Source organism: Melanotaenia boesemani, chromosome 11 (genome assembly GCF_017639745.1).
Source record: "Melanotaenia boesemani isolate fMelBoe1 chromosome 11, fMelBoe1.pri, whole genome shotgun sequence".
Taxonomy (NCBI): domain Eukaryota; kingdom Metazoa; phylum Chordata; class Actinopteri; order Atheriniformes; family Melanotaeniidae; genus Melanotaenia; species Melanotaenia boesemani.
In genome coordinates, this window is record NC_055692.1 from 15,016,556 (window position 1) to 15,042,527 (window position 25,972).

At 39.4% G+C, this 25,972-nt stretch overlaps 2 protein-coding genes across 4 annotated transcripts; one reads left to right on the forward strand and one right to left on the reverse strand.

Moving 5' to 3' along the window:
* Positions 1 to 140: 140 nt before the first annotated feature.
* ndufaf2 (NADH:ubiquinone oxidoreductase complex assembly factor 2) lies at positions 141 to 12,322 on the reverse strand. Of its 3 annotated transcripts, none has more exons than XM_041999038.1 (5): positions 12,102 to 12,238; positions 10,164 to 10,240; positions 3,496 to 3,585; positions 2,461 to 2,501; positions 141 to 950 (listed from the first exon to the last, which is right to left on the reverse strand). In XM_041999038.1, exons 2-5 carry the CDS (start codon positions 10,210 to 10,212, stop codon positions 708 to 710), a joined length of 423 nt encoding a protein of 140 aa, XP_041854972.1. In that variant the 5' UTR covers positions 10,213 to 10,240; positions 12,102 to 12,238; the 3' UTR covers positions 141 to 707. The 3 variants fall into 3 exon arrangements, with proteins under 3 accessions (XP_041854972.1, XP_041854971.1, XP_041854970.1); XM_041999037.1 differs by having other exon boundaries at positions 12,112 to 12,232; XM_041999036.1 differs by lacking the exon at positions 10,164 to 10,240 and having other exon boundaries at positions 12,112 to 12,322.
* A 100-nt stretch (positions 12,323 to 12,422) lies between these two features.
* On the forward strand, positions 12,423 to 25,817 carry ercc8 (excision repair cross-complementation group 8). Its single transcript, XM_041999035.1, has 12 exons — positions 12,423 to 12,785; positions 14,554 to 14,649; positions 14,904 to 15,005; positions 15,208 to 15,331; positions 16,180 to 16,261; positions 17,399 to 17,467; positions 18,514 to 18,580; positions 19,158 to 19,261; positions 20,639 to 20,763; positions 22,126 to 22,323; positions 23,877 to 23,972; positions 25,483 to 25,817. Exons 1-12 carry the CDS (start codon positions 12,709 to 12,711, stop codon positions 25,546 to 25,548), a joined length of 1,206 nt encoding a protein of 401 aa, XP_041854969.1. The 5' UTR covers positions 12,423 to 12,708; the 3' UTR covers positions 25,549 to 25,817.
* The last annotated feature ends 155 nt before the right edge of the window (positions 25,818 to 25,972 follow it).

Here is a 25,972-nt window from a genome sequence, read left to right on the forward strand (position 1 = left end):
CTTTGTCTGGCGGGCGTCTGAGCCTGGTGGATATTCGTTGTCAAAATTGGTGTGGGTCATCGTCAAATGCCTCTGCACATTATACTCGTAATTCACTGTTCAGTGGGCCGCCAGTTAAATAGCCCTGATATAGAAGAATAAACACCAATAGAAAGACTTTTATTATATTTCTATTCATGCTGATGTTTTAAAAAGTTACTTCTCTGCAAACTTTTTCTGCAACTCATGCCTAGTGAAGGAAGTGAGAGGGAAGAATTTATCATTCAGAAATGCTCACCTCGAACTGGTGATGCTTTACTAAAAAGTATTTTGCATTAACCTTTAACAAAATACTTAAAACACTGCTTTTAATTAAACTAGTTACATTTATTAATTACAGTATTCCACCAAACATTTGTTTGTTTACAGGCCTTTTTAGGCACATGAAATTATTGTCATCACCAGAAGTTAGATTCAAAACAATTTCTGCATATACTGTGTACACTGATACGCAGGAAAGTGGTGACCCCTTTAAAATGTAGGCAAGTCAATTATAACTGCTTTAAAATAAACAGTGAAGCTGAGAGGCAAGTTGATTCAACCTTGTTGACTTCTGAAGTCATAGTTTATGCAGGATAAATAAAAGCACTCAAACAGTGTTTATTGTGGGGCATTTCTCGTGGATTACGTTTAATTCACTATTGTCACAAGTCTGTAGATGCTTCAGTCTATTTCTTGGAAGTGGGTATCCAGGAGCCAGGCTGGAACGTGTTTGCTGTGCTGGTCGGTTCCTCGCTTAACTCCTGCTTGCCAAAGCTGGTGGCAGCTGCATGGCCCTTGGTCACAGTCCTTGCAGGAGTCGCCACCAGACCTTCTTCATACTCTTTGGCCTGTTGAGCCAGATCTTTCTCCTCCAGCTCCTTGGCCCTAAGCTTGACCTGCTCCCTTTGGAACTCGTTCGTAATTAACTCCTGCGTAATAAACAGATATAAATTCATGATCAGGGTCTCTGCATAGATGTGAATGTAAGCATTTCCAGCACATTTTAGTACCATACAGAATGCAGTTTTATTCCCTTTTAACTGTCACACGATACAAAACAAGGATGAAATGGATGAACAATTTTTGATGTCTGCTCCCATGCCAAGAACAAAAGTTCTTGGAATTTGGGTTTGCTGATCAGAGCAAGATTCTTCTTTCATGCTTTACCTTAAAATCATTCAGTGACAAAAATGAGCCCGTTCCAACGCTTTTTGAGACTGTCTTAAGTTACTGAACACCAATAATATTAATATTCACATTAATACAAATTGGTTAAGTTCTGGCGCTGCCCACAATGATGCCTGGTTGTTTTAAAACTACCACAATATTCCAGGAACAAATGTTCTGCCGAGTATGAAGTAAAGCATTCACTAGGAAAACAACAAGCGCCTTCAGTTAATCTACAGTACACTGTTTCAATAAACCCTGGTTAAAAATGTAGTGCTTGGAACAGATTGGTAGGCTGACGTGACAGGAGGCATTTATAATATCAACAACCATTCCAACTCATGGAAACAATTATAAACTGAACAGTCCACTGGTGGAATAGTTACCCACTTGAGCCACAGCTAGTGTCCAGTGATGTTAGCCTTGCCCTGGCAGCAGAAGCCAAAAAGAAAGGGACAAATGGGCATAATGCTGTTGTGTGCTGGCAAAACTGAAGGACTGGAAAAGAGAGGGGGAGAGCTTTGGCCAAAAAGCCCTGCTTTGGGGAGGGAGACAAACATACTGAGCTGCTTTTCCAGCCTGTTAATGACAGGATTTAATCCAATCAATTTATGTTGGTTTGGACCAGGAAGAGAGGGAGCATGACAAGGGGTAGGGTAATGTGCTGGGAGTGAAGTCTTGGCCACATCAACACTGTCCAGCTGTCGATGGCAGCTATTGGGCAGACGCAAGGCAGAAAATTGGAAGAGAATGTTCTGGCATAAGAGGCAGGGGATGGCATTGGCTACTGGCAGGGACTGAGGACAGAGAAATAGAAAGAGTGCCTGGGCACTGGCCTTCCAAGGGATTTCCTATAGACCCACATTTTACCAGCCAAACAATTTCCAGCATTCTCACATTTAAAGAGCAATAAACACAGTGAGAGGAACACAAGGGGAAAAACTACACGCCTTCCCCATTCCCATCTTGGAGTCTGCCAGAAATATAACACAAAAAGCCGATATGCAGGCTTCTATTGGAAAAAAAAAACTAAAGTAAACTAGGACATGGTGTCAGTGAGCCCCTGTTTCTGCTCCCAGTCTCACCATCAATGTGCTTCAGCTGCTGTTTATTTTAGCACCTGTCCCCCAAAGTTCCTGGATTCAGTTTGAAACTGTAACATAAAACAAATCAAAGCTTTTCCTTTCTGTCTTTGCTTCTTTCCCTCCCTTGTAACTAGTCCCCCAGAGTCCAACCATCAGCACAGCGGGAAGGCTGGGGGGGCGGACGTACCTCGATGGGGGGGGGCTCCTTCCGTCTGCCTCGGATCCAAGCTGGAAGAGGAGAAGAGAGGAGAGAAAAAAAAAGAGGAAGAGTGAGAACACCCACATGAACATACGCCACACAAACAAAACCTGCAGAAATTTCTAAAGGCTGCTGCTACAGCATCACTAAGTTTTAGGGTGTTCCAGTAGCTCAGAGTAACTACTGAGGAACCCAGCTGGATGGGGGAGTGCAGCCATTTTTTTTTAGTTAGTTTTGTTTCATGTCACTTAGTAAACTACAGGGAAACATGTAGAACTATACAAATGATAAACTCAAAACATTAATACAGCTTTGGTCTAAGCAGAACAGGGCCACTGAGCGCTGTGTCTCAGAAGAGAAAGTGAGGATCTTCTTTGATCTATGAATTTGAAAGTACATGCTCTGTCATTCTTCATCAATACCTCTGTCCCTCTTTTTTCCTCCTGAGTAGAACTGTGTCTGTCTGTCATCTCTTTTTCTGTTTAAGAAGCTCTATTTTGGCTGAGCTGGCTGCACAGCAGAGCAGGTTAAAGGGAGCCAGAAAGAGAGAGAGCAAGCAAGAGAGAGAGAGAGATTTGTAACTCTTCCTCCAGCTAGCACAGGGATTCTGGGCCTCTTTTATCCCTTTCTTATTTGCATCCTGATGAAAATGCATGAGGGATGGGGCGAAGCAGGATGAGGGGTTTAAGGTGGATAAAGCAAGTCTGAGACACAGGGAACAGTTTGTATCCAGTTGTAAGAAATGTGAAACAGTATTTTATGGGGTACTGTTGTATAACACCAGCAGAAAGCATCTTTGATAAACTTGTTTCCAACCCCTTACCAGTCTAGAAGGACTGGGAGGAAAAACAAACAAATAAAAAACTCAATGGATTAGCCAAGGTCCCAAGAGATGAAATCATAATCTGTCAAGCCATCTCATTTTTGCAGCTCTCTGCTGGTTAGCTGTTTTGTTAACATTGCCATTTATCTATGTAAGTGATAGTTACAATATGTGGCAGGGACGCTGCAGTCCAGACTTACCATCCCACTCCATCGGAATGCTGCCCTCCACATATTCATACTCTGCAGGATTGGCTGGCACCACCATCCGCTTGGAGCGGACAAGCCTTCCTGTGGAAAAAAGAAAAAGAAAAAAGAGAATAAAGAAAGGACGCACAGCAAGTATGAGATAGAGATGCTCGCCAGTGATGCACACAAAATGCAAAGGAATACAAACAAACGCACAAAGAAGTGGAGACATAATGCTCTCCATCTCCAGCTCACAGAGACACAAAGATACAGACAGACACACAAATACGCAGAGGGATGACAGTGCTGTGACAGGCCATGGATGATTACCTCGCGGCCCTCGGGCCTTTCTCCTCAGATCTCGCTGAGTGGCTCCAAATCTGGGCTAAGCCTTTATGCAAATCAATGTTCCTTAAACCCAACCAACCACAGCCCCCCTCACTGACAACCCTCTTCCAATCACAGCGCTCTGGCTAACAATGCCCTCCAAAATCAACATCAAGCCGAGCAGGAGACAAAAGAGGTCAGATATCACAGAGAACAGGAGAGGCACGAGCTTCGTGGAATATTAAGTGCTCCTTTTCCCTATCTGTATACAGCACGGCGCTCGCTAGCAGCAAGGCCACCACCAATTATTTTGGTCAAATCTGCTGATTAGACAACTTTGGCTGGCACACAGTGACATGGAGATGTGGTGGTAGAAGGGGGGCTATGGGGGAGACAGAATAACAGAGAGCAAGAGAAATAAAGAGACCCACTTGCGTTATGTCTTTGTGTGGTTCTATGGAGTGTCATTCAGTGCTCACTAATAACAGGTGCTGTGTTTCCATAGTTTCTCCTCACAGGTAGTTAGATCACTATGCATTGCTACCATTCCTCTGAGAAATGATGAGGCAAAGAAGGAGGGAGGCAGAAGCAGGGAGGAAGAGAGTGATGATGCATGGCAAACATGGCTAGAAGGAGAGAAATGGATGGGCAAGGAAAACAACACGCTCCAAAACACAGACAATCTGTCAGGATTCCATCACAGTTTCTCTGCAGCTGACTGGACATGGACAAATGGAGGCAACCACCTCCACGCACACTGAGACTGATGGCCTTAATGTTTACTTCAGCCATAACAGATAGGTTTGGTGCTAGGATGGATAAATGATGGCCCTCTAAAAAGTGAGGGCTGTTTAGTTCTTCAACTTGCTCCTCCTTTATGTGAATGGCTTTGTCTCAAATTTCAATGTAGATAAAAATATTTTTCCTTCATGTATTGTTCTGTAATTATGTCTTAGGAAGATTTCTTTCCAAGCTTTATCCAGCGTTTATAGTAATCAGGTCAGCTAATTAGGCTAGCATTGCTTTGGTTCCCACTAGATTGTAATCATAGGGCCTCACAGGCTAAAGCTCTGCAGCTTTATTTTTGTAATATCCAGGTCTAACAAACATCGCACCTAATCTAAAAAAAAAAAACTGTCCCAGCAATAAGCAAAATGCATGATATGATCCATGCATTTGTTACCATGCATGCCTTTAAATGTCCTCTGAGAAACCGTTTCCTAGAAAACCCCATGATAACGCATGAAACAACTGGCAGAAAACAAGAGAATGTGTTCTCTAAGCATTACCAACAAATATATTTAACAGGTATGCTAATTAAAAGCAGATTATATCCATACTTGCATTGGGTGTGGGTGGCAACAGACTGAAATGGTACAATTGTATTACATTCCCCATATGTGACATGCTTAGCTACAGCTTATGCCTTGATAATAGGCATAACGAGAGAAGCCTACTTTCCCTGGTTGCATCTCTCCCTGTCACACTCCAACATAGCTCTCCTTTTGTCCTGTTGCATTTGCAGCATGACTAAACCCCTTCCACTCCATCTTTTATCTGTGGATTTTAATAATAAAAAAGTACAGCATAAGAATATTCATGAAACACACCTGAACCTGTACATACACACTTGGCAGAGGCCTGTCGATCTGAACGAAATGGCTTTCATGCTCGCTATAATTTTTTTTCATCTAGACAGTATTTACGCTGAATCTCAGAAAAATCTTAATCTGTAAATGTTATTATTTAAAGTGTTACAACTGATATGTAAGTATTAAAATACGGATTTACTGTATGTTAATGCTCTCTTCATGTGATGTAGCTGATGATGAGCTAACTAGTGCATTCTTCCTGACACACAGTCGTCACACTAGATGCAAGCTATCTGCTTCAGTCCTGCACAGACCTGCACCTTCCTTCCTTCTCCTCCACCTTGAGAAAGAGAAAGAGAGGTATGAAGGGTGTTAGGAGCTCTCGATCCCAGTGGGCCCCCTTGTGACAGGTCTGCCTTCTCATCACTCACTAGGGAAACCTATTTACCAGTCAAAATACACACACATGCACACACAAAGATACACATGAACACACACAAACACAACTGGCTAGAGAGCAGGCAGATTAACCTGAGGGACAGGAGCGAGGACGCTGCCTCTTTACCGTGAAGGACAAACGCAGCACTGCGTTGGTGAGGGGGAGGGGCCAGCGGCAGGAGGAATGAAATCCCATTGCATAAATATTCATGAGCCATCTCACCTGTCTGAGCACAACTCATCTGTGAGCCTGGCTGCGGAAGCTGGGGGGAGGGAAGGGAGAGAGAAGGAAGGAAGGGAGGAGACAGAGAAGTAGGATGGGTGAGGGGCTGCTGAAGCAGCCGCACTTCAATCCTTCCCATTCGTTAAAATAAGACATGATGCGCTCTGAGGGCTGCTCTTTGAACCCTGAACACACCCCGCTAAACTCCATCACCTGCTTCAACACACACACAGACATGCACACTCACACATAAAACCCCCAACCTTGCACATCAGCTCCCAAGTGAGTACTGCTGGGGGGCGACCTGAGAGGTTTTTCACCTCTACAATGTCATTGCGGGCATCTTGTGCTGTCTCTTTCACAGCATGCTCTTCTCCTGCACTTTGTTTTTCATCACAGACACGAATGTCAGGGGAATGCACATCAGGGACCATCTGGGTTGGGAGAGTTCTTAAAACTCACACATCACAATGATTTCTATACCTGGCACCAACTGGTGGGCTTCGTTTCAATCTCTTTATCATAAAAACTTAGAGCAACAGCCCAAGACGTACCATTTTTACTTCTGTTTGAACAGATTGTAATACAGACAAAAGCTCCAAACTCTAATAGCGTGGCAATCATTGCCTTCCTGCCTGCTTTCTTATTCAGACAGGGAATTTTTATGGTTCAGACAGTGGTGGAACAAAAAGCCATCTTGAAGCAGTGAGCCCATCAGTCTGTATTGAGCCAAGTTTATTCCTCTCCAGCAGAGTTGTGTGGTGGAAAAGGTGGGGGACCAGTGCGTGCATCATAATGGACAGCTTTATAAAGATGGAGTGATCTGATAAGCAGCAGTGATACAAGGGCAACTAGGTACCGATATGGACACCCTCTCCCCTGTCTCACTCTGTCCAATCTCTTTTCTCTGGAGGGAAAAAAAAATAATAAAAATGGAGGAGATGTGTGAGGCACGTAACCATGGTTACCCATTAGCCACAAGCCTAGTGATGCGGGATGAGGTTTAGAGGGAAAAGGCCAGTCGTTTTGCATTAGTGAGAGGAGGAGCTTGGGTGTAAAGAGGGCCTGCTGTTGCTGTTCAGCTTTATTCAGCCCTCATTCTGCTTGTCCCTGTTGCTGTTGATCCTGCTGGGGGTTGAGGGACTCGTGACAGACCAGAGAAGAATAATTCATATCGAAGCAGAAAGATGCTGTAAAGAATACTTTGATTTCCCTGTACAATACTTCTAACTAAATGCCGGCCCGGATAAGGTTAGGGGAGACACTTTAGCCCCCTCTGTCTGAGCCCACCCATCCTCATGGAAAGGCCCCCGGCCCAATGGGTTATGCAAAAGGGAATGATGAATCAGGAAGTCAGCATCCTTTTTTCAGCTTTGGAGCAGTGTGGACCCCCTTCCTTCCTCAGCAGCTCTTCTGAGGCTCATGTGCGTGCTGTCCACCTCTGTGACTCAAATCCAACCCCTTTCTTCCTTTTCCCTCCCTTGCACCTTTAAACACACCCGCACCACCACTCTGTCGCCATTAACCTATTCCCACCTTCTCTTTCTCCCTCTCTATCTTTATGCCTGTTCCACCCACTCATTTCACCCTCTTTCTGTCAGAAACCTTCCTTTCACTTTTACTCCCTCCATTCTTCCCCCACTCCATAATTTCACCCCATATGTCAGCATCTCCTTTGTTCTTTGTCACTCACTTTCTGTACCCCACCTTTCTCTCCACCCTCCAATAGTCTCCCTCAGTCTTATCTTTTCTCCTTTCCTTTCCTCCTTGCCTTATTTCTCTCTGCCTGTCTGCTTTATTAAAATATTCTGACTTGAATAAGCAGCAGCAGGCTCCAGGAAATGTCTCCGTGTGTGTCAACCCATTTGCCAGTCTTCCTGGTTGAGTTTCTGACCAATAAAGAGCCCTCAGGTGTTGAAATGTGTTAAATACATCTACACCAATGGAATTTTTTGTGTTTTGGATAAATGTGCTGACTCCTTTTGTTGGCATAATCGATTGTATCTAGCAGCAAATCAAGTTTGCAGAAAGTCAAAATAGTAAAATTAATTTAAAGTTAAACGGACATAGTTGCAGATGTACTGCAGATAGGCAGTGTTTAATGGGGCTGCAAAATACTTAAACCACTGATATTGGATCTGAGCCCTCTAGAAATGTCCTGCCATTGAAAATAAATGGGCCCATCTCACATTTTCAGCATCCATTTCTTCAAATGCCTTTTTAATGAACTAGTTAAACCATTCCATGATGTACCACAAGACACACATAAAAATACACACTTGGCAACCAGTCTACAACTAGATGAGCTAAATCCTATAACGATTAAACAACCTTCATTTAAACCCTATGCACTGCAAAGGCACTGATCAATTAGCATGATTTACTATAGCGGCTCTGGACACAGTTGCTCCTGTAAACACTGACATGGTGTCCTACTGTAGGATAGACCTTCCTTCATCACACTCAAGGGATGACTTGTGGCAGAATAAACAGCCATTTGGACCCTTGTCGCTTTCCACTGTGAGTCTTTCTGCGGAAATATGAGGCTTGAATCAACGCTCTGATGACACACAGCCATCTGTTGTTGTGTTAAGTGTGTTAGGGCATGAAGTGGAGAGAAAACACACAATTGCTGAGTTTTTTTCCTTTTCTCTTTTCCAAATACAAAGCAGATACATATGCACACACAAACACAGGGTGTGTGGTTGTCATGCTGCATAAACACACATCTACAATCATAAATACACGCACTAATGCAAAAGCACACACCTCCTTCATCAGTCCCTAGAGTCGCCCAGCCTGAAATAGCAAAACTGAGATCTTTTCAGTTTTTTACTTCATATAACAGAGTTGGTGGATCAAATAAATAATAGACAAAGAGAGAGGGAAAGTGATAGGACGACAAGTCAATGCTTCTTTTCTCTGCAACAGTGTGGCACACCTCTGAATTTCCTCTATTCTCCACACAGTGGAGAGGACCGATAGATTAAAACTGCATGGTACACACTGTTAAAATGAATAGCGCTAAAAATACATCCTTTTCACTAAGACATGAAAGGAAACTGCCTTTCCCCTGTCCAGTATTGAGCAGCCATTGATTCCAAGACAAAAGCTACACCTCCTCAAAGAGGTAAGAAAAATAGCAATCATACAGGCAATTATTTTCAAATGTGCCTGCAGCAGCCGATAATGTCAGCGCGCCTCTCTTCCTAAATAAAGGGAGGGAAGGCAGGCGTCAGAGCTGCAGGCCCGCTGCTGAAGACGAATGAGGCTATCCTCAGAAAGCTGGGCTTTCATCTGGGCAGCGTGACATGGCGCCCCATGCAGTGCAAGGCAGAGCTGGGCCTGGGGAGAGACGCACACTGAAAGACTGAAGAATATAGATTCTCCATTCAACTCTGTGGAGAAAACACTAAGGCAAAGACCTTCGAAGACCAGTGGCCAGATTGCCAGTGGCTCTCTTGTAGTCTTGCCACAGACAACAATTACTGGGTCTCCACAGCTTATAGCATAGCCCTCTCTATGAGAAAAAGGCACACAGTGGGCCTTTATAGCTGCTGGACCTTTTGTACAGACAGAGGCAGAGATTCTCTCTTTCAAGAAGTGTACTTCATACCCGGCCCTTTTCATTTTGATGAGGAGCAACATCTGAGGGAAGGGGTTTAGAAAGCTCTCTGCTGGGTCTATCTCTCTTCACTGCTGAACTACTCCACTGTTTTGAATAGAAATCTTCTCTGGAATTACTTCAAAGGAGGAAAATCCAGGGGCAGCAATACAGGGGAGGGGCACAGAAGAAAGGACTATGTGAGGGCAAACAAAAAGGAGAAGTTGTTGAAATTAGACTGGACAGGTCCACATAAAACAAAAAGTCATCTTCTTCCATTTCTGTCTTAGCAACCATCAAGATCCTAACATGCAGCCTATCCCTGGCTTTCAGAATTGCTTACGCTCCAGTTTTCTAAAGTTAACGGACTAAGAGAGGTAGAAAATTGGAGCAGCAAAGCATGGATAAAAGTATAGAGGCTTGGACTGTGCAATGGAGATGGACAAATGAACAGAAGTAGGAGGTAGACAGATAAAGAGAGAGAGAGACTCCTCACCTATTTCAACCACAACTTGTGCGCTGCAGTGGAAAGCCCTGCGGTCCATGCCTTAAGGCCCTGAGCCCACGCTTGGCCTATCAGTTTAAGATCAAAAAGAGCTCGCTTTAGCAAGACATATGGACTGAATAATGCATCTGCTTTATTTCCACAAGGCTGAACGGGGTGAGTGGTGGGGGAAAGAGATGCAAATGTGTACAACATATTTTTCTTTTTGTTTATTATGAATGCATATATGGGCCTGTGTATGTGCCTGTCTGATGCACATGGCTGTGTTTGTCGGAGCCCGTTTTTCTACAAGCCAACTAGCCTCTCTACAGTGTCAGTCATTGTGATGGGACAGTGCATACTTTAGCCTGTAGCGTGCTAGAAGACGGCTTCTGTGATGTCTCATTTGAATAGTCTGACAGCCAGGGGTAGAGGAGCAGCCTTGTAATGAATTATAAATACGAGGTGGGTGCAAGATTCACCACAAACTGCTGAGAAAAGGTGAAGCTCAAAGTTGAATTCAGTCAGAAAGAAAGCATTCATGCAACCTGCCAGAGGTCGGCCCCTCTTCAGCAAAACAAAAGACACAAACAAAACAGCATGGTTTTATCTGCTGAGAAAGAAAAAATACCCGTGAATGTTTTCACCATATGGCATCTATTCATCCTCTGCTAGTGAAAGAAACTTTATCTTGCTTGTACAATAAGGGACCATGAGAGGGAGACAAACACAAGAATATACAGGTGGGATGACATTGCTGCTGTCTACAGAATTGTGTAGTCTACAAACACACTGGATCTGGCAAGGGAATGAACTGTGAGGCATGATGAATTTTATAGCAAAACATTTTGCTATTAACAAACCTATTGTCTGTAACTGATAACCTGCACTGTCCTGTTTGAAGTAGTCAAAGGTTTTTGACCTGTAACTTATGTAGGAGGCCTGGGGGCTATACGCTGGGTTCTGTTTGTAAGCTAAACAAGAAAAACAGAGAACTTCTGCACACTTTGTTTGCATAATGTAGCAAATTTTCCTCCAAAAGAAGTTCAAGTGCAAGTATGACATTAAATTCTATTCTAGTTTCTAATTAATAATGTCAGTTTTAAAGCAACTCATCTCTGTAAAACAACAGACTTCGTGCTAGAATGCCAACAAACTATTTTATCCTTTTCTGAGGAGGTTTATAATCAAGAGCTCCCCTTTACCAGCTTCTGGTCCAAGATGCACTTTCTCATATGATTTAGATGGGCAAACAGGGGAACAAGCCTGGCCATTAAGCTTGCATTGCCAACAAGCATGTACTTGGCCTTTTAAGTCAGAGACAGGGGGAAAGATAACACAGGCATCCCACCATGGATTAGCATGAAACAACACAACTGCTTGACTTCAGCAGCATATACAGTAACACGCATGTCTCAGTAGGGATATATGACCTCCTTAAAAATCCTCATCAAAGACAAGCAATCATTTGATATGCCGCAGAGTGGGATTTATTTCTCTTTGATCACTCGAAACAGTGGTGTTGTCTACCAAAGTGATTAAAATTAAAATGTAGTGACTTGCATGTCCGATTTTAAAAACTCCTGAATTTGTATGCCGTTATTAAGACTGAGACGCCATCTAGTGGCAATATAAGAATACCACGAGGGTAAAAGGATCACGGTAAAGCCAAATCCAGAGGAGCGGAAAGAGAATGAAACACTGAAAATAAATGTGTACTATGAGGGATTTAAAAAAGTACTCAGTAAAAAAAAAATAGCTCAAATAATAACAATAATAAAAAAGATAGGGACAGCTTCGTTCGTGGAAATGAAAACCGCTGCTGTCTGGAAACGTAATGTCATGGATACAAGGTGAAACACTATGTTACAGTCACTTTCTAAATTCCTTATTTGGCTGCACGTATTAGAAATTTAAATAAAATTAAGACAAGCAAATTCTAGCGCAAACCTTATTTTACCTGTCCACGACCTTTGCTCTGGGATAAAGTAATATTTATTCCCCAAATGGTCTGTCCCAACGTGTTCGCGTGCAATTCCAAAGGTACGCCGCAGAAAACCAGCGATCCTGCTCATCTTTAAAGCGCAACAAGAAGGTTCTGGAGAGAAATGTTTCTCCGTTAGCAGTTGTCTACCCTCGCACGTTCTTGTTTATGCAAGGATCCGGGGGTCGTGAAGGGAACTAGCAAACTGTTTTGTGATTGGACGGCTGTTTATGCCCAACCAATCATCGCTTCAGAGATACCCCGATCGTCACTAGCAAACATGGCAGCTTGTTGTTTTGAGCTGGACCGAAGCTAGCTGAAATTAATACAAAATAATCAATACATTTACAAAAAATAATATTTTAGAAAGATTCAGATGGCACAATTAGCAATAATAGAAACATATTCTCAATATAATGTTTTGTAGAAATAGCAGACAATCAGTATGTATTAGAAACGCACTTCAGTAAAGGTAACATGTTAGCCTTTAAGCTAGGTTAGCTGTTAGCAGCCAGAAATAAGTGCTTTTTCTCTTTTTTATAGTTACCGTTAGTTTATTCCCCCGGTGGAGCAATGTTGGGCTTTTTGACTGCAAGGCAGGCTGGTCTGGATGACCCTCTGCGACTGAGACGCGCCGAGTCAACGAGAAGGTGAGTGAAATATAATTATTTAATATCAATGTCATAATTCGTTTATATAGAATGTATTATTATCTCCAACAAATTGAATAACCCTGGTTTAGATGCAACACTGCTTTTGAAAGAAAATTAAATCATGAAATAAAGTTTACATAAATCACAAATGAACAGAAAATAGTGTATATTGTTAGGGATTAAAGCAAGTTTTGCAAACAAGCAAATATATGTACTTTTACCTCCGATAAATCTAAAATTCTGTTTTTACAATGAATTAAGCATGTGCCAGTTGTACGTGGGTGCTTGTGTGCTACACGAAAAATATTTTTAAACAATTCATAATAAAACAATGCGCAAGTGTTTTTTTACGGTGGCCGGGAAGGGTAAAACAAAATTACATCGAGTGAAACACTTTTACATCTTCGCGATACACATTTACATCTAGTGAAACACTTTTACATTTTTGCGATACAAATTTACATCCAGTGAAACACTTTTACAAGTTTACCGAAACACAATTACAAAGATAGGTGTTCAACCAAAATCTGTGACCCATCAGAATATGTGACCACAGGGGGCGATATTGTACATTTTTCTGCATGTACCTCTTAGAACACGAGCGAAGTCTTGAACACTTTCATTGAAAACACATTTCTGATAGCTATCAGAATGTGTTACTTTACTGTACCTGCATTATAATGAACTCAGACTTAAAAAAAGTGTTTTCAAAATTTTACTCGTCTTCAAAGACGTACGGGCTCCCTGCAGTCACAGATTCTGATGGGTCACAGATTTTGGTGAAACATTTATCTTTTTAATTGTGTTTCGGTAAACGTGTAAAAGTGTTTCATTGGATGTAAATGTGTATCGCGAAAATGTAAAAGTGTGTCACTCGATGTAATGTTTTGCACGTTATCTTTGTTACAGTATTGTCACCATTTGTTGTAGATAGAATGATGCTTTTGGTCGTATGTAATTATTGCATTTGAAAATTGTCATACACATGCATTGTATGTTTTATTGAAACTTTCATTAATGCAGCCTATAGATTACAATGTTTGTGGAACATCCACAAAGTCAAAGTTGTTTAGTTTAGAGTGATAAAGCGAAGATTAAACTAAACTTAGGATTTTGGATCTCTTTTTCTATTACAACAACCATTTTTCTTTATCTAATAGTATCTGTGGTGAAAAAGATTTTCACAGATCTTTTTTTTTTTAAAAATACAATTTTTTTTTGTGTTTTCAAGAATGTATAAACATAAAACGTAGAAACAGGTTCAGCATCTCAGCAATAGCAAGGAAATACAACATAATGTATATATGGTTATCAGCAGAGCCACAGAGCTTTTCCCCCCATGTATATGTACGTACACCTGCTTATATACTTACATAGACATCAGACTTGTATCAAACATACATGTGTGCTAATATACCTACTTATATATGCTTCATGCAAACATTTACATAACTTAACTTAAAAAACAGTAGTTGTGTGGTGGTGTTTGGGTATTTCATATCAGAACAGGCTTTCATTTAGTTTAGTCATTTCCTTTAAAATATGTCTTTATTCCGTTTTGGTTTTTTTTTAACATGTCTTTTTTGACCCTTAAATATGTCAGTTACTTCAAAACTTAAATATCATGAACCATTTCTAACCATTTCTAACCACTGTTGTTTATTTGGAATATTTATACTTAGCCACTGTCTACTGATAGTTTTTTTGCTTTTTGCGGTAGTCAAACAGGAAGAAAAACATTCTTTTTCTTTTTATATCTCCCAAGAGTCCTTAGTCTGAAGCTAAATCCTGACAGAGACGTAGACCAAATTCATGGAAATGGCATCAATACCATTGATATTGAAGCAGTTGAGGGCAGATAGTAAGTATAGTTTGATTACATTTATTACAATTAGCAAATCTACTACATTACTATTTCTCATGTAATTATGAAAACATGGAGTTGTTTTTTCTAAACTGATTTCCAAGACTTGAGCTTGATTTAAATAATTTCTATCAAATGGCAAACTGATTGTTTTGTGTAATGATTATTCCATTTTTGACAATGCTAATAAGTTTATTCTAAATGTATATGTAGTAACGATTCATTTGAAGTTAACATCTTCCATTTGTTAGTATGTTGTCTGGAGGTTCAGATGGAGTAATTGTCATCTACGATCTGGAGAATTATAGCAGGAAACCACAGTACACCTGCAAGGCCGTCTGCACAGTCGGAAGGTAAATTTATCCCGTTTACCCAGTCCATCCACTGGAGGGTAGTATTTCATTAGGATTTTGATACTGTGCTTTGTTTGATGCATCACAAAGGCATGTTGTTATAACTATACATATCACTATAGTCATTCTTTCTCTTTCCATTATTGTTATAATGTGAAGAAAATGTCCTTCTAAATTCCTGAACATTTTTTTTTTCTCTCAGGTCAAGCCAGCATGTCCACAAATTCAGTGTAGAGACAGTCCAGTGGTATCCTTACGACACAGGGATGTTTGTCTCTAGTTCCTTTGACAAAACCATGAAAGTCTGGGATACAGAGACTTTAAAAGTAAGCCATACCACCTACAGACTTATTCACCAGGTTTACTTTATATGATTTGGATACATTAAGTATCTGACAGTATCAATAAATAATAAGTGTTGATGGCCCAAGTCATTGCATTGCATCATATTATCAAACTCCAGTTTAAAGCTGCACAAAACGTGTTCACATTTTTTCTGTTTTCATTATCTCATCCTCTCTCTTTCTTATTTTGTGCTTCATGCTCTCTACCTTTGTATGCCACGTTGTCCCATATGGCAGGGCCAGATCTGTGCTAGAGTTACACTGGCACCACAGTTACCTCAAAAGGTCAGGGAAGGGACAGAAAAGACCCCACCAATCTTTCAAATGTTTTTTCTTCTATTAGTTTCTGTTTGTGTCCCATGTAAATGCACACATTCATATCTCTTAAATGTGTTGGGTGTTTTGCATCGATGTGCATTTCATCTATGTCTATGTGTGGGGTTTCTATGCAAACAGAGCCTCCTGTGTGTGTCTGTGTGTGTGTGTATGTGTGTGTGTGCATGCATGCCCACACCCATTGGCTAAGTCCATGCTGGTGCTGGCACACACTGACAGATGGAGCACAGAGAGGCTTTTTATGTTGGCTGAAGAATTTGCATTGTAACCACAGCAGCCTCAGTGAGCTGCCTTTTTTTTTTTAACTCTATCCCCTTTGGTGAATTTATATCTCTATTAGGCTTTAAGGCTACACTGTTGTACATTTAATCATAGGATTAGATTTTCATTTGGCATACATATGCAAATGAGCACTGCCCTGAACTTATATATGACTACCACAACTTACCTTCTCTGTCTGTTTCCTTTTCTTTTTCCTACTTTTTTGTTTTTAGCCTGCTGAAGTGTTTGAATTTGAGGGCAATGTCTACAATCACCACCTGTCCCCCATCGCCAGGAAGCACAGTCTCATTGCAGGTGTGTGTTGCATGCAGTCGGTTTTTACTGTTCTTACTGATGCAGAACAAACCAGTTGGAACAGCTGCTTCTTTTTTCTGTCATTGTGCCTTAAAGAACTCTAAACTTAAGACAGAAATCTCATTAGTTATCTTGTCTGTCAAAAGTTTGTTGCTTCAAGAAATGTGCTACGTGCTTATTCAACAAACAAGCTGGACACTGTTGTTACCATGTACCACATGGACGTGAGAGAAAGAAGTCAGTACCTAGTTATACATGAACAAACCTCAATGGAGAAACATTGTTGGAATCTTGGTGCTCCTTGGCCACAAAGCAAGATGAACAGGTTAATCATGTCGACTAAGTTCCCTCTCACATACACAAATCAGTCCCATCAACATGGCTTTTTCAAGGCCAGAGAGAGCTAGTTTCTTTTTAATATGTGTTTCCCTCTGAGAGCTGCCTGTCAAACAGGTTTCAGTCATCTTCACTGTGTTCTTTTTTATACCTTAGAGAATACTTTTTAGGGAATCTGTTCCTTAAAAGCATCTTGAATTCATAAATGTGAGCTGTTTTCGAGCTGTTAATATTGTAAAAACATTGGTTTGCTCACTCCCATGTCTTCATGAATGGAAGGTATGGGTGTGTTAGAACAGGATTATCAGAAGTTCTTATCTGTTAGTTTTCATATTTATCATACCTTATCTGTGAGAAGTTGGGTTTCTTGTTCTTAACGTTCTGAGCCACCTTTCGGTTATTGTTGAATAGCAGGGCTACTCACGAGGGCTAGAGTCCTGCAGGTTTTCAGTGTGTCCCTGCTCCAAGACGCCTGACTCAAATTAAATGCATCCAACAGCCTATGAAGATCTGCACAGTGACTCAATAATTTGAGTGAGGTGTGTTGGAGCAGGGACACATTGAAAACTTGCAGGGCTGTAGTTCTTGTAGGACCATATTGCGTAGCCCTGTTGTATAGTACTGAGATACTTTTTATAGCAGTTAAATAAAATTTGGTCATTGAAATTGAAACTGTGTACTTGAATTAAATAATAGTATTCTGGATACATGCTAATATTGTATCTGTGTTTTTTCATTGTTTTAATTAAAGAATAAATGTGTTCTCCCTTCTAATCTATCTCACTTTCTTTATGCTTTTAGTTGGCACCAAAAACCCTAAAATCCAACTTTGTGATCTGAAGTCTGGTTCACGGATTCATGTTCTTCAGGGTTAGTGCCCCTTTATTTGAGTGTTTTATGTACAAGTTTTGTGACTCTTTTTAAGTGAGTAAATTCGATTTAAAGGGCTTAAGAACAATAAAAATAATAATAATGATAAATACACATACAAAAAGAGAAACATTTGAGGCAAGAATGTCCGGAAAAATAGCTTTCTAGTGTCTAAGTCATCTGAAGTTGATATAGATTTACTCTTTTTCTTTTCCTTAAATCTATCTACACACAGTAGAGTACTCTACAATGGAAAAAAACACAGAACACACTTTTAGAGTGTTCAGTTTATTCATTAAAATAAGATAAAGACAACTACATGATAATATGCAAAAGGCTCTGGTGCATCTAAGTTTCGTCCTTGGTTTTAAGATGCTTCTACACCTTGAATTTAGACTAATTATTCCCAAATAATATATCAATTGGACATAAGGTCTCAGTGCAGATACTGTAATTCATAGTGAAAACTGTATTGAGCTTGAGAGCATCAGTATGTAAGTTTCCCTTCTACTGATACATATAGTCAAATATAGTGATGGTAGTGTCATGTTGTGGGAATGATTTTCCTATATGGGCTGGGAAAATGGGTATAAATAATAATAGTGTGATATCTTTCTCCACTTTGTTTAGTATTCCTGGCATGGGGTTAAGGTTTACATTTCAAGAAGACAACTTTTTAAACTATACGTCCAAGAAATTACAGGAGTTATTTAAGAAAAATTCAGCGGAGATCCTGTAGCAACTCAGCCAGAGTCTATGCCTTAGCTAACTGAATGGAACAAACCACCAGAGGAAAAGTGTGCCACAATCCCGAAAAGGCTTCATTATGTCATTGTTGTTCTCCCATTAGGCCACAATTAGGGGTATGAATAATTAGATACATGTAATATATTAGTCCTCAGTATATTAGTTTGAATTTAATCCATGTTTAGATGCATCTGAAACACAAAGCGTGGAAAACTTTATTGGGCTCAAAATTTTTAATGTCCACTGTATGGATGGTTGCACGTATTTAAGTGGTAACCAGTAACATTTTGCCATTCCAGGTCACAGAGCAGAAGTATTGTCTGTGCGGTGGTCGCCCAGATATGAGCATGTCTTAGCCACTGCCAGGTAAGCTGTGTTCTGCTATTCATGCTGAACCTTGTTTGCCCTTTAAGCCATGTAAAATATGATGCCACATATAATGCCATGACCCCCACTTCATTTTGCCCCTGCTTCTGTGTCACTGCCATCTGGCCACACTTAAGTCAAGGATAATGGCAACACACCACTACTAGATAGGCACTGTGGCGCTCTAGCTGCCCTGTTGGTATAGCATATGGTAGATACATTCCCCACCTGTTTTTTTGCCACATAAGACCTGCTAATTAACCCATTGGGATCAGTGTGCCTCTGTGCCTTTGGACTGTAAGCGATTTTGAAAACACCTGGCACAGAGAGGCACACAGACAAAGTGAATGATGTGCTATTATGGAGCAGCATATTCATTCCCAACAGAAAATTGACCTGTAAAAACAAGTTCTAGTTTACACACAGTTGAATATTGAACATAGCAATCTTGAGCATCTTGAGCAATCTTGAGCATCTGTGCTGTTTTGCTGTTGTTTGTTTGAGTCATCAAACATATTATGGAGTGATATCTGAGAAAGCATAACACTATAATAATTCCTTAATTTGTCCCTCTAAGTGCAGACAGCAAAGTGAAAGTGTGGGATGTGCGTCGTGCTTCGGGTAGTCTGTTCACTCTGGACCAGCACAATGGAGAGAAGTCAAAAGCATCCTCAGAGGCAGGTATAGTTCTTCTTTCTTATTAAGCATCTTTCATTTATTACCCTAAACAGACAGGAATTTCAGGAAATTGTATAGCTTTTATTTAAAGAAATAAAAATGTTTTTGTTATAAATGGACATTGGGTCTGGAGCTTTTGTCTGTAACCATTCAACATCTCTTTTTTATAATTGATATTTCTTAGGATGGCTACCTTTTAGCAAATCAAATCAATTTTTATTTATAAAGCACCTTTCATACACAAGTAGCACAGAGTGCTTTACACAATAAAATGCACACCAAAACAATGTTTGCAAATAGAAAAAAATATAAAACAGCAATTAAAAATCCACAAATCTTTCTCTGTCTCACACACTCATACATAAAGCAAAGTAGCTCATTAAAACAATGTGCCTTTAGCAAAACAAAGTAGAAAAAAAGAACTGAGAATGTTACAAAACAGGCAATTTTTAAATAATTACATGAATACATAAAAAAATAAAATAAAATAGCCTAAACAAGGTGAGATAACAATTCAGTTAAAAGCTAAATTAAAAGGTAGGTCTTGAGACTATTTTTAAAAGCATCAACAGTCTCTGCAGCTCTGAAGTCCTCTGGCAGGCCGTTGCATAGACAAGAGCTGTAGTAGTAGAAAGAGGCCTCACCGTAGGTTTAAGTTTTAGTGCTGCATAGACTTATTACTGCATGTGAAGACCAAACAATAAATGTTTGCAAACTCAGTAATATCGTCATTAGTACAAGCTGAGGAATTGTTGGTACACAGATTACTGCTGAGCCACAGAATTTACACTCCTGGTAAATTAGAAGAGATGCTGCTCATGATAGATGTATGTGTAACACAGCAACCTTGTTTCTCTCCTCAGTTGTGATTTTTCAGGTTATTCAGGTTTTTCAGAGTCTGTGTTTCTAGATGAAAGGTCAGCATTCTCCATATACAGTTTCTGTTTTTCCTTGTCTGAGTTTTGTGTTAAAGAAGGAAGCAAGTTTGTGATTAATCTAGTTTATCTCAGTTATTATATGTAATAATAAATAAATTATTTAAAACTATCTTTCAGCATTTCCATCATTTCATTTGACAATACAGACAGAATGTTGCAGAGAGAAAAATAAGTGGAAATAAATTAAACAAATGACCCGACAAGCCAGGAAATCAAACCCAGGATTTGCCACTCACAACATTTGCTCCCTTATGGTATATGTCACTGTTGCGTCAGCAGGGTTTAAACATGAAACTTCTCAAGAGTAAGTGGTTAAAGATTTGGTTTAAGATATCACTATATAACATAGGAAAAATAAATATGTGTTATAGATGTAGTGTGTTTGTGATGGAGAAGTAGATGACACGTATTCTGTTATCAAGTCTTAGCTGTCTCTCACCAGTAAACACAGCCCATAATGGCAGAGTGAACGGCCTTTGCTTTACTGCTGATGGTCTGTACCTCCTTACAACTGGAACTGATGACCGTATGAGGCTTTGGAATAGTGCCACGGGGGAAAACACACTGGTAAGGCAAATGTATTGAGACTTTGTTATTATAGTCTCCCTTGAAAAACTTGGGGATTAATACATTTGACATATTTTTTTTTTTGCCTTTTAAGACACTTGAAACATATACAATCATGGAACCATCAGTGGGACCATCAGTTATATCTCATGTCATGTTTTCCCTTTTTGCCAAAAAATGGCTTCTTAATGTATATGCGATAAAATTTTAATTATATTTTCAGTGGTTGCCAGCGCTCTGTTCTATGGTGTGATATGCTGGGGCGGAAGCCCCAGGATGAGGGAAACTTACAGAATGGGCAGGCTGATCAGATGTGGTGGGGTTGGAGCTGGAGTCTGTCATGGCGGTTACAGAGAGGAGGACACTGGACAAGCTGCTGTCCATCAGTGATGATGGCAGACACCCTCTGCATGCTGCCATAACAGCACAGAGGAGCTTGTTCAGCAGCAGGCTGCTCTACAGACAGAGTAGGAAATCCTTCCTACCCAGGCCCATCAGACTGCTTAATAGCACACTGGGAAGGGTGGAGAGAGTGGGGCTCCACAGCAACACAAATAGTGTGTGGACAGGATAAAAAGACCTGCAGAACACTTATGTTGCCACATATGTTGATGTCAGTTTCATCTTTACATGTTTATATTGTGTACTTATTGTGTTTACTTCTTTATATACATATTTTCTTATCCACTTTATTTTCACTTTATATCAATTTGTTATTATTTATGTTGATTTTCTAGATTGTTTTCGTATGCTGCAGAGTCCCATTTTTTTCCTCCAAGTTAAATAAAGCCTACTAACCACCGTAGTGGTTTAATGTACTGGTTTGTACTTGTTTGTCCTGAATTGCAGGATAGTGCTTTAAGTGTTTTATGTCCTCAAATGTCTTTGATGGGCCTTTACATAACTGTTTCATACCATGCTATCCTTTGCTAAAAAAAATAAAAGTGAAACTGTATACCTAAATAAGGATCTTTAAACTTAGGAAAGTTTAAAAAGTAGTACCCTGGGTGCCTGGTAGCTCAACTGGTTGTGCAAACTGGTTGTGTGTTAGAGCCCCAGCCTGTTGCCCTTTGCTGATGTCATTCCCAACCCTTCTCTCTCCCATTTCCAGTCAAGCAACTTTCAAATAAGGAAACCCTTTTTTTTTTCTTTATGTATTAAATCAAATACTAGTGTAGAATATTTAACATGTTCACATGTTAACTTTTTTAGGTCAATTGTTCAAAAAATGTTTGGTATCAAGTTAATAAATTAGCATCTTAAAATCCAGTACTAAAAATGTGTAGTTTTATAAGCAGTAAAATATATTGTAACTTGTATATGCACATTGAACCTGGGGTTCTTTCACTTTTTATCCATCAGGTAAACTACGGGAAGGTCTGCAATGAGAGTCGTAAAAGGCTGCAGTTCACAGTGTCTCGTGGCTGCAGCCCAGAGTTTGTGTTTGTGCCATGTGGAAGCTCAGTAGCAGTGTACGCTCTACACACAGGAGAACTGATCACTATGCTTAGGGGTCACTACAACAGCGTTGATTGCTGTGAGTTTCACCCAGACTATCAGGTGAGACACATCTCATTGTCAGTTGTTCAACACATAGGCATCTAACTGCAGCACTATCTTTGTTATCTTTTAATTTTTTTTCTTCATTCTGAAAGTCATGTATTATTTGTTTCACATATAGTTTAAGAGTTCATGTCAGCTTTTCTCTGTCCATTTTTTTTTAAACTCGTCAGCTTTGCAGTTGGTGCTTTTACATATTTGCGATGATAATAAGCTGTTCCCCCTGACAGTTATCATGGCGAAGTCAACATTTGCTTCCATAAATTTAAATACAGATGGCCCTGCTCGGACACAGAAATTATTGTTCCCAGCCTTCATGTTGGCGGTCATTTATCATTATATAGCTCCCTCGTAATCTGTGACTGTGTTATAATATAAGAGACTGTAACTGACTTTTTTTGGCTTGTTTCTTTTTCTGTCATGTTTGTACAGTATAAATAAAATCTGATTAATTATTTTTAGAAATCACACGGTGCAACTAAAGTAGGTTCACCTCCTTTATCTCTTATCCACATCAGGACAAAGAAGACTGTCTACATTTCAGCTTCCCCATTGTCTATAACATACAAGACCCTCCTTATTCACTAAGGTTTGAACAGTACCAGAAACCAGTGGAACTTGGATGTGGCACTGGTGCTAATTCATAGCCTTCTTGGCTGTGTCATTATAAATACCATCTTTTCCATGTTAAATTGATTGGTGGATGCTGTGTTTTGTTATTTTATTTATTTATACCTTATCTTACAACCCAATAAATGAGCACTCTTTCAAACAAGTACGGCTTAATATTAGATTTTGGATAAAGATATGTAGTGTACTATTTTTCTGCCAGTGTTTTCAGTATCAGGGCCTGAATTTTCAGTGAGTAGAGTAAGAAATTTCAGTGAAGAAGACTGTAGGTAACTTTTACTCTAACATGGCAGATATGCTATTGCCAAAGTACTGAAATAATAGCAACGTTTGATTGGAACCATAAGGTAACATTCAAGTTATGTTGCATTTTTTAAGTCTGTTCATTCAGTTTGTCCTCAAGTTCCCTTAAACAATAATCTAAATAACCTAATATTGTAGTCATCTATCTTCACTTTCTATGCCCATTTAACTGTCAATGGTAATACTTTGTACTGAGGAATTCCTTAATTATTATGTCATTTTGGGAGGATGCAAAGGGATGCCCCACCCATGTCATCCTTATTAGGCAGTTTCCACATCCGGCGACACACGTTTTATACTTGCGACACACATGAGAATGCAGTACAACAAGATTTATAAGTTCCAGGAAAGGACATTTAGTCCTGAAAATGTTTTTTTTTATATAATTCCTGTCCAGACATAAACAAATTCAGTCTCGATGCACTGGTGATTTCTATTAAGAGATCACTTGCTTTGCATGGACAGTTTTAAGTATCTTAATGAATATGCTCTCTGTCCCATTTAAAATTGTCAAAATGGGTTTTCCCCATGTGTTGATGTGATTGAAAAGGAGAATGTTCTGCCATGCAGGTTGTGTCTTTTAACAATTAAGTAAAAGTCATCTTGTTGTTTGTGCATAGGAGTTGTACAGTGGAGGTAAGGATTGTAACATCTTGGCATGGGTTCCTGTCCTCCATACTGCAGATGTGGAAGAAGATTCAGACCATGAAAATAAGGTACTGTCCATAATAACGGGAAAGAATAATAAGTTAAAGAAGCTATATTATCCCCTGGGGTCAATTAGGTTTACAGCCAGTAACAACATGTATAATAAAACAACAGACATATCACAACAAATCATTTAAAAACATAACTGCTGCTGGAATAAATTAATCATATAATCAAAACTAATGAGGAAAAATAAATGTAAGATGTAAATATCTTCAGTGCCGTATTTTTTTTATCTAATACCAAAACTTAACACCTTCCTCATGTTCTTATTTGTCATTATGCTGTTCCCTCTTAATCTGCCTTTAAGTAGTAGAGAACAAAATCTAAAGAGTCATGATTGCGTTTGTCATTACAGAAGATTACACACTAGTTTTGAGATGTTGACCTCAATGTCACCAAAACAACTACATCTAACAAGAGCAGGCAGATAAGAAATCAGGGAAAGATTAACATACCAAACTGAGGATGTGGGAGGACTTTCTTGAGCTTTCTAGAATATCCAGGATTTTTCTTCCGGTAGGGATTCCAGCATAATCTGAAAAATAGTTTCATGGTGTTTTTTTTTTTTGTTTGTTTGTTTTTTTTTGTCTTTTTTGCTTTGGAGAAATTTAAATGGCAGCAACACTGGTGCTGCAAAATGTGGCAAAATATAATGTAGTAGACATTCTGTCATAAAACGTGACATCTGGCTAAAACAATCCATCGACCCTGATTGTGTTTGAGCATCCAACATTGCCGGTGGAATAACAGAGTCCTTCTTTTAACCATGGACTTAAGGTTCATCCACAGTAATCACTATTCCATTCATAAATCTACTGTTCTTTAAAGCTTATGAGATCATAAGGAACTTTCAGCTTTCCAGATTTGACAAACACAACTTAGTTTTAGATACATTTTATAAATCCTTTTTTTATTCACATGTGAATAAATGAACCCTTTAAGTCCTACTGCATCGCCAGCGATGCAGAATAGCACTTGTCATTCATACTGTGGTGCTTAAAGGGTTAATAACTTTGAATTTGTTTTGGAATTTTATTTGTAAAATTAGCAAAATCTCATTTAAATTTCAAACATGACCCAAAATTGTTTTAGGACAAAATTAAAAATTGTTAATTAGTCTTTAAACCTTTGCCTTTTAAAACCTTAGTGTTTTTCTTTTCTCCTTAAAGTAGAAATTACAGATAATCTAAAGTAATTCAAGGAATTTTAATTGTGATAGCTCAGTATTATCAGAGATACAATGACACGGAGATACCTTTTCTCAACATTGTAATACTGTCTGTACATTCAAGAAGCACTTAGTGAAGTATATATCTCTTATCCGAGTTTTTGGTACATTGATTAAATTAACCCAGTTATCATAAGTTTGGAATAAACTGCCCTCTTTCTGATTTGTCAGGAGTGTGTGGTTACTTGTGTTTTTCCTACATTCTATGTCCAAATATGGTTCTTACTTTTGTCTGCCTAGGTATTATGTTTTTGTGAAGGAAATGTGTCTGTCTTGTTTCCTCACAGGGTGCTGGTGGTCCATCTGCTGTGAACCCTGCCTTTCAGGATGCGTGGAGCAGTGATGAAGACTGATGATGATGTTTTAAACATGTGGACAGCTTTCTATAGTTCCTGACCAAAAATGACAGGATTAAAAGTTTTGTCAAAGTGCCCGTATTCTAACTTTTTTTTTTTTTTTTTTTTTTTTTTTAGACCATTTATTTTAGACCATGTTATGTTTGTTTTTGTACCTTTGATATAACATTGTTTTTGCTATTTTGCATTTTATCACTTGAAATTAAAATCATCTAAGCTATGCATGAATGGAGTTTACTTATAAATTATTAAATGTTTCAGACTGATTCATAGTAGTATCTCTGTTGCATTTGTAGTAACTTTACAAATTATAAAATGGGACAACCTAAAGACTGGAATTTTATTGACAGTGGGTGTAATGTCTGGTTATACTGATCTTAAAGGGGCATTTGCAATCTTTTTAAAAAGGTGTGTCAGTCTT

What these genes read in the sequence shown, in the direction of transcription:
- ndufaf2 (XM_041999036.1), bottom strand. Translation starts at nt 12,226, where the DNA reads ATGAGCAGGATCGCTGGTTTTCTGCGGCGTACCTTTGGAATTGCACGC. An exon ending in AGAGCAAAGGTCGTGGACAG is followed by an intron (nt 3,586 to 12,111) that starts GTAAAATAAGGT and finishes TTTTTTCCACAG; the next exon opens with GAAGGCTTGTCCGCTCCAAG. An exon ending in CATTCCGATGGAGTGGGATG is followed by an intron (nt 2,502 to 3,495) that starts GTAAGTCTGGAC and finishes CTCCTCTTCCAG; the next exon opens with CTTGGATCCGAGGCAGACGG.
- ercc8 (XM_041999035.1), top strand. Translation starts at nt 12,709, where the DNA reads ATGTTGGGCTTTTTGACTGCAAGGCAGGCTGGTCTGGATGACCCTCTG. An exon ending in CGCGCCGAGTCAACGAGAAG is followed by an intron (nt 12,786 to 14,553) that starts GTGAGTGAAATA and finishes ATATCTCCCAAG; the next exon opens with AGTCCTTAGTCTGAAGCTAA. An exon ending in ACGGATTCATGTTCTTCAGG is followed by an intron (nt 17,468 to 18,513) that starts GTTAGTGCCCCT and finishes TTGCCATTCCAG; the next exon opens with GTCACAGAGCAGAAGTATTG.